The following is a 15,587-nucleotide window of genomic DNA, read 5'->3' on the forward strand; positions in this document are numbered from 1 at the left end:
TTAAGTCGCCCCCTGCTGGCCGCTAGAGAGGACGCAGGTTTAAGTCGCCCCCTGCTGGCCGCTAGAGAGGACGCAGGTTTAAGTCGCCCCCTGCTGGCTGTTAGAGAGGACGCAGGTTTAAGTCGCCCCCTGCTGGCTGCTAGAGAGAACGCAGGTTTAAGTCGCCCCCTGCTGGCTGCTAGAGAGGACACAGGTTTAAGGCGCCCCCTGCTGGCTGCTGGAGAGGACGCAGGTTTAAGTCGCCCCCTGCTGGCTGCTAGAGAGGACGCAGGTTTAAGTCGCCCCCTGCTGGCTTTAATTTAAACATTTACTCAGCAGCTTCTTCCCTGAGGTCTGTTCACGTGTCGAGATACAAGAATTCAGACAGATTTTAAACAGATAATCACAGAGTTTCAGCTTTTATTCTGAAAGGTCTACTCAGACGTTTCACCTTTCTCACCTGGGGAGGAGGCATCCTGCAGTCCACCGACGTCTCACTGTCCACGCTGCTGGTTCTGTCTGTCCCTCTAGAGTTCTGCCTGTCCTTCATGGAGACGCTCCAAGGATGGCGAGACAGCTGACTTCCTGTCTTACTGCAGAGAGAGCAGACAGACAGCTGACGTCCTGTCTTGTGTGTAGGTGTGTGTGTGTGTGTGTGTATGTGTGTGTGTGTGTGTGTATGTGTACCTCGGTGACATGTGTGTTTGGGACTCAGTTTTACAGAGTTTGGCGGCCGGGCCTGCATCTGTTCCCACAGCAACGTCCTCGACTTCCTGTGAAAAGAAGAAGAAGAAGTGTGAATGCTTGTGTGTGAGTGTGTTGGCACTGATAGACAGTAGGTCCCTGGTCCACACTCACCCTGGGGACGGCCTCCTCTCCTCTGGACTCCTCGGGGCCTCGAGGCCCCTGAGCTGCAGGACGCTCTGGAGACTGCCGCTCTGCTGCCTGTTAATGACAACAGAGAGTGGTTACAGCCTCTGGCCTGCAGGGAGCAGCAGAGTCTGTGGCTGACTCTTCTTCTGCACCAAAAACATTCACACATTCACATTCATCTCTTTTCAGATAGGCAGTAAAGCCTGTAAGGGTTGTCCCCCCTAAACCCTGAGCCCTGAACCCTCACAGGCTTTACTGACGTCAAGAAAGAGGCTGCAAGGGCTGAAAATGCTGTAAACAGGAACGGGACAGAAATTTGCCACTTTGTCAGACTTGAAAAGAGAGAGGTTGTTACATCACATCCTGCCTACAAGCAAAATCACAACAACAGTACAGAGTGTCTGCGGCCATTTTGTGGCCTGATGAGGCTTTAATGTTAGTGAAACATCAGGAACGACTGATGGATGAATGTAAAGTTTACGAGGGTGGAGCCAGAGGAAAGCTAAACCTAAATCAAAGGGTTCAGCTTATGTACGGTGGCCTATTCAGGACATATCAGACCAAAGCCACATTCAGACTTCTTGATTTCGTTAACAGATGTATAATGTTCAGAGCTCATGTTGCAGAAACAGAAATCCACAGGACTGATGATGCTGATTTCCTTTAACTCTTTCTCTCCAGGTCAGTGGCATTTTGAAAACACTGTGAGCGTGTTTGATCAGAGTATCCGTTGTACTCACTGCTGCAGTCTGTTCTTTCTGTTGGCCCCTCTGACTGTTCTGACTCCCGATCTCAGTCTGAGAGCTCGACTGAGAAATCCCCTCGAAGAAAGGCCTGTGGGTCAGACGTCACACACAGAGAGGCACCTTTACAGCGACAGCATCAAATACAAGCAAACACGTAACACCTGTGGCTGGTCCTGCACCTGATCTTACTAAAATCACACTGAAATTGTCCATTTTAATATATCAATGTGACAAAGTGTCAACTTCAAATGTTTAAACAAATAAATAAATAAATAAAAATCAGCGGTTCATGTTTGATTCTGGAGATACATTACGGAAAATGTCATCAGGTGAGTGTTACATCCTGAATACAGTAGAATTATCCCTGGCATGGCGTTGGATTAATGCAATCATATCAATGTTTCCATCATCATTGAACTAATTAACTTTGCTGAACGCCAGCTGCGCTGTGTGTTCACATCCTGTCGCTCTGCAACACCCAGACAACTTCACATGTTGTCGTCATGCTTCTCTGTGACCAGTGATGTGATTGGCTGACAGTGTATTTAACACTGCTGCACCTACATGATGGGAATGTGTTTTACATCCACAGTTCTTTCTGTACAGACTGTGACACAGCGGAAGTCGGGCAGGTGTATTTAAGTACCCCTGATCCAAACCCAGGTGAAAAATAACTGGGATCCTCCAAAGACCACTTCCTAACCAGGATCCTGTGCATGTGAACATCTTTCATCTGCATCTACAAAATACACAAACTGCTTTGTGTTGCTGCTGAGAATCAGACCAGGGTCTAACTGTTCAGCTCGGTGACAGCTGATTGTAAAAGTCTGGACCGAAATCAGTTTACCTCAGTGGAACTGCTGGATCAGATGACTGATCCACAGAGGCAAAGTACATTAGCATGAGGCTTTAGCTCAGAGTTTAACTTTGATGGGATTAAGTGGGAGATCCGGGAGTCCAAAATGGAGGAAGCTATCACGTTAGCTATGTGTTTTATCTAACCCTCTCTGGTCGAGAACCAACTGCTCCACAACAGATGCAGCCCGGCCTGCTCTCAGGCGTCACACAAGAGTTTTTAAACTGTCTCAAATAACCTCGGAATATTTACTGGTCCAACCAGTAAATCTGAAGCCAGCAGTGATTCATTATCTGAACATCCACGAGTCAGGAGTCAGCAGTCAGGAGTCGGGATTCGGGAGTCAGGAGTCAGGAATCAGGAGTCAGCAGTCAGGATTCGGGAGTCAGGAATCAGAAGTCAGGAGTCAGGTATCAGGAGTCAGCAGTCGGGATTCGGGAGTCAGCAGTCAGGAGTCAGGAGTCAGCAGTCGGGATTCGGGAGTCAGCAGTCAGGAGTCAGGAGTCAGCAGTCGGGATTCGGGATTCGGGAGTCAGGAGTCAGGAGTCAGGAGTCAGGAGTCAGTAGTCAAGAGTCAGGAGTCAAGAGTCAGGAGTCAGGATTCGGGAGTCAGGAATCAGGAGTCAGGAGTCAGGAGTCAGGAGTCAGGATTCGGGAGTCAGGAGTCAGCAGTCGGGATTCGGGATTCGGGAGTCAGGAGTCAGGAGTCAGGAGTCAGGAGTCAGCAGTCAAGAGTCAGGAGTCAGGATTCGGGAGTCAGGAATCAGGAGTCAGGAGTCAGCAGTTGGGAGTCGGGATTCGGGATTCAGGAGTCAGGATTCGGGAGTCAGCAGTCAGGAGTAATGATTCGAGATTTGGGAGTCAGCAGTCAGGAGTCAGCAGTCGGGATTCAGGAGTCAGGAGTCGGGAGTTGATGGGTCGGGAGTTGGGATTCGCGGGTCAGGAGTCAGGATTCAAGATTCACGAGTCACGAGTCAGCAGTCAGGATTCAGGAGTCAGGATTCAAGATTCAGGAGTCGGGATTCGGGAGTCACGAGTCAGCAGTCAGGAGTCAGGATTCGTGAGTCGCAAGTCAGCAGACAAGAGTCAGGATTCAGTAGTCAGGTATTCTCTGTAGTGTAACACAATGAAAACGTGTATCTATTGCCTGACTTGAGTTTGGGTTTTGGTGTGCTGACGATGCTGTCGTTGTCGTCCAGCTCCGGGCCGCTGTCACTCGGGTTGTAAACCTCCAGACTGTCATACAGGAGGTCCAGGTCCTCCTCAGCCTCCTGACTCTGACCCACTGGATCTGAGTCCAGAACCTGCACGACACAAGCTGATCAGCCGGAATGACAGATATGAGTCTTCTCAGTAATCTCAGGTTGTTTGAGGTGACACACAGATTTACAGGATGTTAGTTAACATAGCCGGATTAGGTTTTCTTCAGGGTTTCACTGCTTCAGCCGGTATAGCCCCATCACAAATATATTAAATATATTTATCCCTACAGGCGCATCTCAGAAAATTAGAATACTGTGAAAAGGTTCATGTTTCAAAAAGTTAAACTTTCATACATTCTAAATTTGTTAAATATAAAGGCCTTTTTTTGTTTTAACCTTGATTATTACGGCTTACAGCTTATGTAAATCAAAAATCTCAAAATATTCACTAATATATTTACTTTTTGAATTAAATTACGGCAAGAAATGAACTTTTCCGGGATATTCATATTTTCTGAGATGCATCTTTATGTAATTTAAAGGTTATTAGTACTTTTGGCACACAAACCATTAGGACCAAATCAGCTGAACACACATCACCAAATTACCATCAGTTTTTGGGCTAAAAAAACGGCCACGACTGATCCGATTTAGCCTTGGAGGCAACATTTGTTGAGGAAAGTTAGATGAGAAGGTGAAACAAACCAGAGAGAACGTGTTAGTCAGGAAGCTTTAGAGCTGCTGGGAGGTGGGTTTTGGATCCTTTGGACAACGACAGGCTAGTTTTTTCCCCCCGTTTCAAGTCTATTTTATTTATATAGCGCCAAATCACAACAACAGTTATCTCACAGCGCTTTTCATAAAAGAGCAGGTCTGGTATTATGAGTGGCCCCTCTACAGAAACGGCTCTTCTGTCTGCAACAGAAGCCCTAAGGTCAGCTAAAGCTGCAGCCCAATCCTCGGTTCTTCTCCTGCTTGACCTATCAGCTGCCTTTGACACAGTCAATCACAGGATCCTGCTATCTGCACTCTCAGCAATGGGCATCTCGTGCAGAGCACTCCTGTGGTTCGAATCCTACCTCTCAAGGCGTTCCTACAATGTTTTGTGGCAAGGACAAGGTGCTCTCACTGCCTCTCCACACAGGGGCCGCAAGGCTAGGTGCCCATTCTCTTCTAAATTTACACCATCTCACTGGGGTCGATCATTCAATGCCATGGCTTCTCTTACCACTGCTACGCAGACGATACACAACTCTACCTATCCTTCCCGCCAGACGACCCCACTGTCTCGGCGCCGATCACAGACTGTCTCTCTAACATACCTGCATGGATGAAGGCTCGCCACCTTCAACTAAACCTCTCTAAGACTGAACTCTTGGTCATTCCAGCCAAGCAATCTATCCACCATAACTTAAAACTACAAATTGCCTCCTCAACCATCACTCCAACCAGGGTGGTGAGAAACTTGGGCGTCATGATTGATAACCAGCTGTGATGAAACCAAAAGGACTCATGTCCCTCCATTACTCAGTGACCTCCACTGGCTCCCCGGGCCTCCAGAATCAAATTCAAGTTATTAATGCGCAATACAGAGCGACTACTGGGTCTGCACCCATCTACCTAACTCCATGATACAAGCTCCTGAAAACTCATCTCTTCAGAGAACACTTCCTCTTATAACACCTTTAACCTCTAACCTCTAACATGCACTTCCTGTGCTCTTCTTCTGCTTCTCTCCTTACAATTCTCTTGTATTGATTGCGCTATTCGTTAACTCTAACTTCTTCCCCCAGGTATTTACCCCATTGATGGCGTACGACCTAATAGCTCTTACTGCTGCCAAATGAGTAAATGCAACTAACTCTTTTCAAGAGAGAAAATATATTTCATTAAAGAACTACTTATTTAATAGTGAATGAACTTGCCTTCTTTGTAAACATGACACAGTGACAAAAAAATGATATTAAATTAAATTAAATTGTAATTCATATAAATAAATACATATTTGATGAGCTTATTAACATTTTTATCAATTTAGTGTTTGGTGCCGCCCCCGTCCGCAGCGGACATTACGCACTTTAATAATTAGGATGATCCTTGAAATGCATGCAGACAGATTTTTTTATACAAACCTCATCAGTAACTTTGAATCTTTTCAGCAGAGCCACAAACTTCTGTTTGAAGTTCGGTTGCTGAACAACAGAAACACAGAGAAACAGAAGCAAAGTGAGACAGAGTTAAAGAAGTTTGTACCGTTTCATTTGGTCAAACTGCAAGCATTTTCATATCCTAAACAATGCAATGTTACAATAATTCTTTTTCATTGACACACTACAATAAATGCTGCTGTATCTGCTGAGCAGACTAACGTACAATGTAACTGATGTTCTGTGGCAGGACGTGCTGCACGCAGTCTGACAGGTGTGTTCCTAGAAAACAGCGTATGATTGGTCCTCACCTGCGTCAGGGAGGCTGTTCGGATCATTTTCCTGCGAGACTTCTTCGTCTTTCCCTGGACGTCATCATCATCATCATCCAAGTCCTTTGAAACAAATAGATGAGATGTTATGAATGTGAATCTCGATACGATTCAGAAACGTTTGCTAGCTTAGCCACATTAGCAGAGCCGCTATTGGTCCATCACTTTGCTTTAGAGTAAAATATCTTGGTAAGTGCTGGATGATCCTGGTTTAGAGATTCATACTCTAGAGAGGATGAATCCTAAAGACTTGGTGAACCTCTGACACCAACAGGTCCATCACTTCAGGTCATTACAGTCAGGGCTCTAAAACAGCCTCTGCTCAGATGAATGCTAACAGAGCTTGCTAATATGTTTGCTAAATGTTAAATGTGTTAACATTGTGTGTTAAATGCTTTACTGTTGCATAGTAACATACTGAAACTCCAAATATTAGTGACCAAGTGTTGGCATTTAAACATGCTAACATATGCCAACATATCAACATGTAAAATATGAATATATACACTCACTGGCCACTTTATTAGGTACACGTGTTCAATTGCTAGCTAATCAGCCAATCACATGGCAGCAACACAGTGCATTCAGGCATGTAGATGCGATCAAGTCAACTTGCTGAAGTTCAAACGGAGCATCAGAATGGGGAAGAAAGGTGACTTATTTAAGTGAGCTAATTTTGGCATGGTTGTTGCAGCCAGACGGGCTGGTCTGAGTATTTCAGAAACTGCTGATCTGCTGGGATTCACACACACAACCATCTCTAGGGTTTACAGAGAATGGTCCGAAAAAGAGAAAATATCCAGTGAGCAGTTGTGTGGACGAAAATGCCAGCAGGATAATGCACCATGTCACAAAGCTCAAATCACCTCAAACTGAACAGTTTCTTGAACATGACAATGAGTTCACTGGACTCCAATGGCCTCCACAGTCACCAGATCTCACGGGATCATGGATGTGGACCTGCAGCAACTGCGTGATGCTATCATGTCAATATGGACCAAAGTCTCTGAGGAATGTTTCCAACAGCTTGCTGAAAGTACGCCACGAAGAATTAATTCTGAAGGCAAAGGGGGTCCAACTCGGTACTAGCAAGGTACCTAATAAAGTGGCCAGTGAGTGTATAGCAAAATGTTGTCATGCTGATGTTAGCGTTTAGCTTAAATTACAGTTGAGGCTGACAGAATAAAAGAGGATCCTGTGTGACCGTATAGAGCTGAGCCTTACAGTCTTAGTCTGAGGGTCCCAAAAAGGCCACCATACAGAAGATGAACAGAGGATTTGGGAAACAACACGAGCTGTCATCTGGCACCATCCTCCGGACAAACTTTAAATTGCTAAGTGATAAAGATCTAAGAATAGAGACGTCTCCGTGTCTCATCCAACTGTTTGGATTTCTGAACATCACAGCCTGAGAGGGGCGCCGGAGAGGCTGCAGGGTTTCACAGTTAAAATGAATTGATCATCAAAGGAGTCATCACTCTATCTGTAATGAGTCGACTTATTGATTAATACACTAAAGGCTTTTTGTTTAAATTGTAAAAAACAGTAACAACGGCTGCATTCCATTTACAGGTTAGACGGGCGCGTGGTGTCAGCTATGCTGAGCTGTCAGTCACCTGAGGTGGGACTGCGTCATCACTTCCTTCCTGTTCAGAGGAGAAGCTGTCGTCATCGTCCTCCCAGTAGTTCTCCATGTCGGGAGAGCGATCTGTAAATCACCAACAGCTCTCACTGAAAGAACCTGAAACACTGAAATGCTCTGATAAAGGATTTGTAACATCTTCTCGTCTCTTTCAGTTCACACGGCAGGTGAAGCAGAACTCATACATGCTGCTGAACGTCAGTATTTAGACACTGGAGATGAAGAGAGGCTTCACAGCGACTCTCCTCTGCACTGATATCAGACTAAATATGCTGGGAAACCATCAAACATGCAGCTGCTGTTATTTTAAAGCAGAGGTGTTTTGCAGTCAAACTGACTGGAGGACTGAAATGTTCCTGCAGCCTCGGCGTGCTGTGCAGCTGTAACACGAAGAAACAAATGGATCAGAGGTCTGTGGGGGGAAGGGAGGGGTGAGGGGAGGGGTGGGGGAGGCGGCCACAGAGGCTACTACTGTCAAGGAGCTCATGTGTACTTTGGTACCGACCAATCAGGAGCCAGTCTGTAATGAGCGCCAGATGCTGTCAGACAGAGAGAAGGTCGGCTTCATTGTTCTCCTACCTGAGGTCTTGGTCTTGTTGCCGTGGTGACCGCCTGCGTCCTCCTGTTCGATTGGCTGGCTGGAGAGGGAATGGACGCTCAGCTCCGCCGCACGCATCGAAGCATCCTTCAGGTTGCTATGGAGACCGAGGACGTGGGCTCGGTCTGTCGGATACTGCATCACCTGAGACAGGACGCGCACACACACACACACACACACACACACACACACCCGCCCACACACACCAACACACAGAAGTGATGCTGTCACCGTCTAAAGAAAAGATCAGGGACGTGCTGCAGAGAGCTGAGGACGGTCAGATCTGCAGCCCGATCTTCACAAGACACACTTCAGACAGTTTGCAGCTGTTTTCACAGATTACTGTGGTTTGTGTGTTTTGCAGCAGGTTGTTGTTCACTTCTGATGGATGTGGAACTGATACAGACTTTGACTGTTTGGACCATCTCATTTTTAGTTATCTGGCCTTAACAGGACCTCCAGCCATGATCGCAACTATTGACACAAATTCATGAAATCCCCGAGAATTCAACAACTTTTCTGCAAAGTTGACCTATCATCCCACAAATCGTTGTCATATGTCAGCTGTAATGGCAGAAAATTGTTTCTCCTTACATCTAATCTTTTATGCACGTACGTCTATTTTTACTACTATTATTATTACTATCCTTGTTATGTCATAGATATATATACACATTGTTTTTTATCCTTAACCTTATTGCAGGGTTCAGGTCAGAGCTGTGAGATTGTTTTCCTCTCTTGTCGTTCCTCTCCTCTCCTTGAATCTTCATTCAAGGCCTGGAGAGGATCTCTGTTCCCCAAAACATAGAAACCTGGACTGTCTAAATGATTATGCATCCCTTTTCTGGGGGCCAGATGCTCGAAGCTGCCCCAGGCAACAGGTCTCTGGACCAGCTGAGTTTCTACTGCAGTACTTCTCTGTCATTCTCTTTTATTAAGACATTCTTTAAAGACAACAGTTTGCTGTAACTCAATTATTTGCTCAATCCCTCACCAGCAATTTCTACGACATCAGCAAACTCGCTTCCTTGTTTAGAAGACGCAGCAGACATGTGCGACTCCAACGTCTCACATTTACCTACAACAATAACAGCAAAGCGCCGTGAAGACCAGGATCCAGATGTTCTTCACCAAAGTGAGGAAGCTGTTCTGCAGAACGTGCAGTGTCGTGGTCGAACATAAAGGAAATCAACACTTTGAGAGAGAATGTCAGACACACATGGAGGACGTCAGACGAGACACCGAGACACAGGCTGCTGCATCCCGGTCAGCTGGTTTAAATATGCAGGGTTGGGGTCAGGCCCGCCAAGTCCTGGAGGGACAGTTGATTCAACTACAATTCTAAAGTTAAAATATCACATTTACCTCTGCAGTTTTCACTTATTCCCACAATTTCATCGGCAAAAAACGCCCAAGAACATCACAACTTTCATCGCAGTTGTTTTAGAGCAACAAAGAGGTGCTCTGGCTCTAAAGGAACTGGGAACCTTGAAGCAGTAGTTCTGAGTTCTCTGTCCAAAATGTGTGTTACTACAGTATTTCACAGTATTGATACCTGTATTATCTATGTTTGAGTGAAAGGTTTTAATTCATGTTGATAAATCAGATTTAAAATCAGCTGGTTTAAATAATCACAATGGCAATGCTAACATGCTGATGTTTAGTAGGTACAATGTTCACCATCTTAGCTTAGCTGTTAGCATGCTAACATTAGCAGTAAACACAGCGTACAGCTGAGGCTGATGGGAGTCGTCAGTTCTGCAGGTATGTGTTCTGAAACCAAAGTGTTGGCCACATGAACATGTTGACCTGATGATGGCGCTGGATGTAAAGTTCTTACAGTTCATCCTGAGGGGGACGTGAACGTTTCAGTCTGAACCAAACATGTGGACAGACTGACGCAGCCACACCTGTCGTACCTCGGCCATGTTAATGACTCCCACTGCGAGGGTCTTGTAGCCCAGGATGGTTCGGTTCTTGTACCTCTTCCTCCTCTGCAGCATCACATGCAGACGGTTCACATCTCGCTTCAGGAAGTGAGGATACTGAAAGACAGAGGGACACGCGCAGCTTTCCATGAGGGCAGAAGGAACAGGTAGGAAGTGTGTGTACAGTGGTGGTGATGGAGCAGTGGATAAGACACACACCTTTGGTGTGAGAGTCCACTGTGACACACCAATGTGTCCCTGAGAAAGACACTTCACCCCTAGTGGCTCCAGAGGCGTGCGACATGTATAGCAATTGTGTTTCAAATATTTTATTGTGAAGCTTGAAAATACTTGTTCTTGTTATGGATACCAAGCAAGAGACAAACGGGTGCACAGATAAAAAAAATTAAACCAATAAATCTGCCCACGGGAAGAAGCTAACAATATAGGTAGGCTAATTAGTCTCTTGCCCCCCCCCCACCTTGCTGAGAAGCAGATACATAGCAATAGTAAGTCGCTTTGGATAAAAGCGTCAGCTAAATGACTACATGTAAATATAATCCTCTCTTATGACGAACAGAGTTCCATTGAAACCACTACGACTTCTGGGGAGCAGGACGAACCGAAGGAAGAAGAGTTTATTTTATAACCTCATTAATGTGCGTTAAATAAGTAATTAAATGTGTGACCTGCAGTGAGAAGGTGAGCTCCAGGTCTGTTTCCATCAGTCCATCCGGAGGAAGAAGGTACTCGTTGGATCTCAAAGTCCGCTTCGAACCCTGAGAGACGGACATGAAGACAGATACAGGATCAGACCATTTTTATCAGACTTTTATCAAGACACTATGTGCCAGCACTGTGGAAAAAGGATTTTGTCACATGATCTAAGTTTTGGAACTACAGCAGACATAATGAATGGAAACAACAAGGTTTATCTCCTCATGCCACGAACCACTGGAAACTCAGACTGCTATAGAAAAAAAATTGTTGTTAGTATAAAATTACTGTCAAATTATCACAATGTTTTACATTATTATTATTGTTTGTTATCTTAATAATTGTTACTTGGCAGAAGAATATGCAACTGTTGTCAAAAAGCAAGACCTATTTTCAGTGTAAGATATATTTTGTTTTCAGTAGGGCTGGGCACGTTAACGCGTTATTATCGCATTAACACATTGTTTAATTAACACCGACAATTATTTTTTATATTGTTATTATTATTATTTTGAAAGTCTGTTGCTCACTGGCTCTGAACACACATCCAGTCAAACCCTGGGTCACAGGAGGGGCGGGATGGTGATCAGCCTGCAAATCAGCCTCCCAAACCAGCAGCGTAGGGAGGCTTCAGCAGACCGCGCTGGATGCAGCGTGTGGAGAAGCAGATAAACAAAAGCAAGACACACGATCAAACGCCAGAGAGAGGTGGCGAGCTACACACTGCATGCTGGTTAGTGTTGGGGAAGATGTCGGTCTGAGGAACGTCCTTAAAATCACAGCGTAGTCGCTTGGCCCCGCGGGGTGATCAGACAGGGAGGAAAGTACTCCGCGAGTAATCAGCAGGCGCTCTATGGAGAGTAACCATGGCAACGGCTTCTGTGCGCTACACAGCTGTAGCCTATTTAACGTTTAAGTGAAAATTATAGGCTACATAACTTCACCTGACAGGCCTTCATGTTGTTTTGCGGGAATGCTCTGCCCTGTGAATTCCCTCCTGTTGATGTCCTGTTTAGTAAAACAGTAATAGATTCTGGAAACTCCCAAACAGCGAGGATCTTCAAATGATTCGTGCTGCAGGTCGCGTACAGAAAGTTCAAGACAATTCAACTTCAGCGGCCAGCGGGCGTGTACGTGAGGGGAGCACTTTAGTTCACTCTGACAGCGACACTTGCTGCTGAACACAGACTGTTTCTGCTGCTCCCTGATAAAAGAAAACAGATTTATATCTGTTAACTGCTCAGAAGGAGCCTGTTCTGATGTTCTGATCGTGGCTCTGGACTCTAACTTGTTTTACCAAGCTAGATAAACGTAACGTCCTGGCAGCAGCAAACAGCTTTGGATTAATATTTGATTTGATTACATTAATGTTTAAGTTGAGATTTATAAGAAAGGTTTTATTGCTGCTGTGTAAAGGGAATACTGCTGGGAAAAAGCTCAGCTTATTTGTTTAAAGTGTTTGCAAACCACATGTTATTGCACTTTTGTGTATGTAGCAGTATATTTAAATTAAAAATGTGCAATACACTACTTTAGAATTCATTATTCAATTTTGCACGTAACTATGAGATTAAACATTTTAATCGTCCACTGTGCTGGTGAGTAGATGAATCAACAGCCAAACTACAATAACTAACTTCCTGTTGTTTTTACACACCTGCATGCACCTGTCCCTCTCACCTCACACAGCATCTTTGCCTCAGTCTCTGTATTAATGTTGTTTCATTCACAGCCTCTTTGTTAGGAGGAGTTCAAAACTGAACTTGCTCTGACCTGGTTGACTAAGAATCTTTACTGACTTCATGTTGTCTTCTGATTAATGCAGGAGCGTCACTTTGTGTTGAAAAGTAGAAATGGTTATTGTGCAATTAACCTCAAATCTCAAAGCATTTCATTTTTTGCGTAATGTTTCTTGTTGCATGCTTTTTAAGAACAAATGCTTTCAAAAAGTGGTGGGGACATGACCCTGGTGTCCCCAGTGTAAATGACACATGTGGATTCATGTGTCATGCAGCAGGTTTTGCAGCTTCACAGGTGATAAAACCTTCAGTTTCCTGGAAGCATTGGTGCCTCACCTGGATCTTACCTGGATCTTAACGGCGATGACGACGGAGCTTAGCTCTCTGTCCAGCTCCTTCAGAACCATCAACCTCTTCAGAGTCAGACTGCACAACCTGGGGACGACAAAGCAGACACGAAACAGAATCGGGTTAGAATCCATGGTCAACGTATTCATACACCTACGTGTGTTTTTTTGGTCCTAATTTGGATCAGGATCTTTTAATATAAAGTGTCAGCCAACCAAATGAAATTCAGTAATTGTTTATGAGTTCATATTTCAGCTGCACACAGGAACATCACATAGATTTAAATCAGTTGAACAGCTCTGCTTTCAGAAAACAGAACCTGCATCTCGGGCTCTCTTTGACTCGGCCTGTCATCATTTGCAGTCCTTTTTATGAGTCTTTCCGTCTGCGTGTCTGTGTCCAGGGGATCATCGTCTTGTCATCCATCTATGCGATTCATCCTCTGGGGACCATGAAAGTTTGTGCCAATCCCTCCAGTAGATGCCGAGATATTTCACTGGATAAGTGAAACCTTTGACCTGCTGGATGAAAGGTTGTGAGGTTTCATCCTCTGGAGACAACAAATGTTGGGACCAAATTCCCAACCAGTCTAACAGATGAAACAGTCTGGACCAAAGTTGACCCTCAGTGGCATCCTCAGAGCCAAGCGTGACTACAGCACTGATAAGTGAAGCTTCAAAGCCAGATGTTCATATGTTGAGATCTGAAGAAATGATTTCCTGATGGCCTGAAAGGGAAACCAGGGAACTGGTGAGTCACTGTGTCGTCACCATATTTTCCTTACAATGGCCCCCTTCATCTCCAGAATCCCATTAGACAGAGAGGTGAAGCTGTAAATGTCAGACCTGTTCCTCCTGGGATCTCATTACTGAAGGGCCAAGTTGGGACTCATCCTCCACAGCTTCCTGTCAACACCAGCCAAGAGGAGCTAATACCTGCTCACCTGCTCACCTGCAGCAGGGAGAGAAGGAGGAGGTTCCCACAGTGTAAACTGTGTGTGGTGAAAATGTCTAAAAGTCTCCAGTGTTTACATTTTATTCTGGAAATATTTCAGCTTTTTCTTGGTAAATTGACTGTAACATTATGACAATGTGATTTAAATATACATTATTTTCCTAAAAATACCCAGGGTTCAATCTCGTCAATACTCTGTTATGTATTCTTTATTTTCAGAGGAAAGTTTTATACTCTTCTGAAACATATTAAGCTTCAGGGAAAGTAAACAGATGCCACTTATTTATAAAGTGAGTCGACTGTTTCGTGCATCGGCAAGATGCATGAGAATTTGTCTGATGCAGCTTAGCAGACAACATTGTTGTTACTTTTGAATCACTATGCGTTGATTAAGAAGAGCCGCTCACTGCAGTGTCAGGAACTTTTATAAGTTGGGTAACGTCTGCTGAAGTCTGAGTAACATTTGAAACTAAATACTGTATTTGTGAGGTGTTTGACACAGACAGGAAGTCAGACAGTATTTGGAGACGAACTGAAATGCTAGGATCTTTTGACACTAAGAAAAATGTAGAATAACGAGCTACCACACACCATAAGAGCAGGGGCGTCCCTTTTTAAGACTGAACTCTTGGTCATTCCAGCCAAGCAATTCAATTTCAATTTCATTTATATAGCGCCAAATCACAACAACAGTTATCTCACAGCGCTTTTCATAAAGAGGTCTAGACCGTACTCTGTGATGATATTTACAGAAGCCCAACAGTTCCCACCAAGAGCAGCACTAGGAGACAGAGGCAAGGAAAAACTTCCTTTTAAGAGGCAGAAACCTCGAGCAGAACCATGACTCAGAGTGGGCGGCCATCTGCCTCGACCGGTTGGGGTGAGAGAGAGAGAGAGGGAGAGAGAGAGAGAGAGGGCGAGAGAGAGAGAGAGAGGAAGAGAGAGAGAGAGAGATGTAAGGAGAGAGAGAGGGGAGGGAGGCAGCCTACACAATATACACACAGAGGTACAGACAGTGAAGGTAATGTTGCTATAGACTAAATGGGGCGGCTGTGGCTCAGGAGGTAGAGCGGGTTGGCCGTTAATCGGAAGGTTGGCGGTTCAATCCCTGGCTTGCATGTCGAAGTGTCCTTGGGCAAGTGTATGATGAGTGAGTGTGAATGTTAGTTTCCGTTTGAGCACTTAGGCTCAGTGTATGAATGTGTGTGACTGGTGGATGTAGTGTAAAAGCGCTTTGAGTGGTCGAAAAGACTAGAAAGGCGCTATACAAGTACGGAGCATTTACATTTAAATGAAAAATGGTACAGATATTTATAATAGTGTTAATGGTAACCATCGTAATGTTAATGATTATAATAACAATAATAACAATAAGACTAGCAACAATAGTCGTTGCAGTAGAGGGTGTCGAGCAGGAACACGGGGGCAGCAGGTGACCCGCAACCACAGATCCAGACTCCACAGCTCCAGAGCCAGAAAACCTGCAGGAAGTGATAGGAGGAGAGAGGAGAGGGACGAGAAAGCAC

General features: G+C 44.9%; 1 protein-coding gene across 6 annotated transcripts in view; it reads right to left on the reverse strand.

Annotated features, from left to right (window-relative positions):
• Positions 1-15,587, reverse strand: part of LOC123969654 (phosphofurin acidic cluster sorting protein 1-like) — a 31,977-nt gene that overhangs the window by 11,664 nt on the left and 4,726 nt on the right. For 2 of the 6 annotated variants that reach the window (XM_046047247.1, XM_046047248.1), the window contains 14 exons: positions 13,953-14,058; positions 13,427-13,834; positions 13,107-13,194; positions 10,993-11,082; positions 10,295-10,420; positions 8,357-8,519; positions 7,752-7,843; positions 6,115-6,198; positions 5,789-5,848; positions 3,607-3,758; positions 1,593-1,686; positions 838-924; positions 667-752; positions 440-572 (listed from right to left, as the gene is read on the reverse strand). In XM_046047247.1, coding sequence (XP_045903203.1) covers positions 440-572; positions 667-752; positions 838-924; positions 1,593-1,686; positions 3,607-3,758; positions 5,789-5,848; positions 6,115-6,198; positions 7,752-7,843; positions 8,357-8,519; positions 10,295-10,420; positions 10,993-11,082; positions 13,107-13,194; positions 13,427-13,464 — 1,293 coding nt within the window. In that variant the 5' untranslated portion in view covers positions 13,465-13,834; positions 13,953-14,058. Of the gene's footprint in view, positions 1-439; positions 573-666; positions 753-837; positions 925-1,592; positions 1,687-3,606; positions 3,759-5,788; positions 5,849-6,114; positions 6,199-7,751; positions 7,844-8,356; positions 8,520-10,294; positions 10,421-10,992; positions 11,083-11,964; positions 12,036-13,095; positions 13,195-13,426; positions 13,835-13,952; positions 14,059-15,587 lie in introns of those variants that run through there. The other 4 variants (XM_046047249.1, XM_046047251.1, XM_046047246.1 and 1 more) reach the window with 4 other exon arrangements.

Source organism: Micropterus dolomieu, linkage group LG04, assembly GCF_021292245.1.
Source record: "Micropterus dolomieu isolate WLL.071019.BEF.003 ecotype Adirondacks linkage group LG04, ASM2129224v1, whole genome shotgun sequence".
Classification (NCBI taxonomy): Eukaryota; Metazoa; Chordata; class Actinopteri; order Centrarchiformes; family Centrarchidae; genus Micropterus; species Micropterus dolomieu.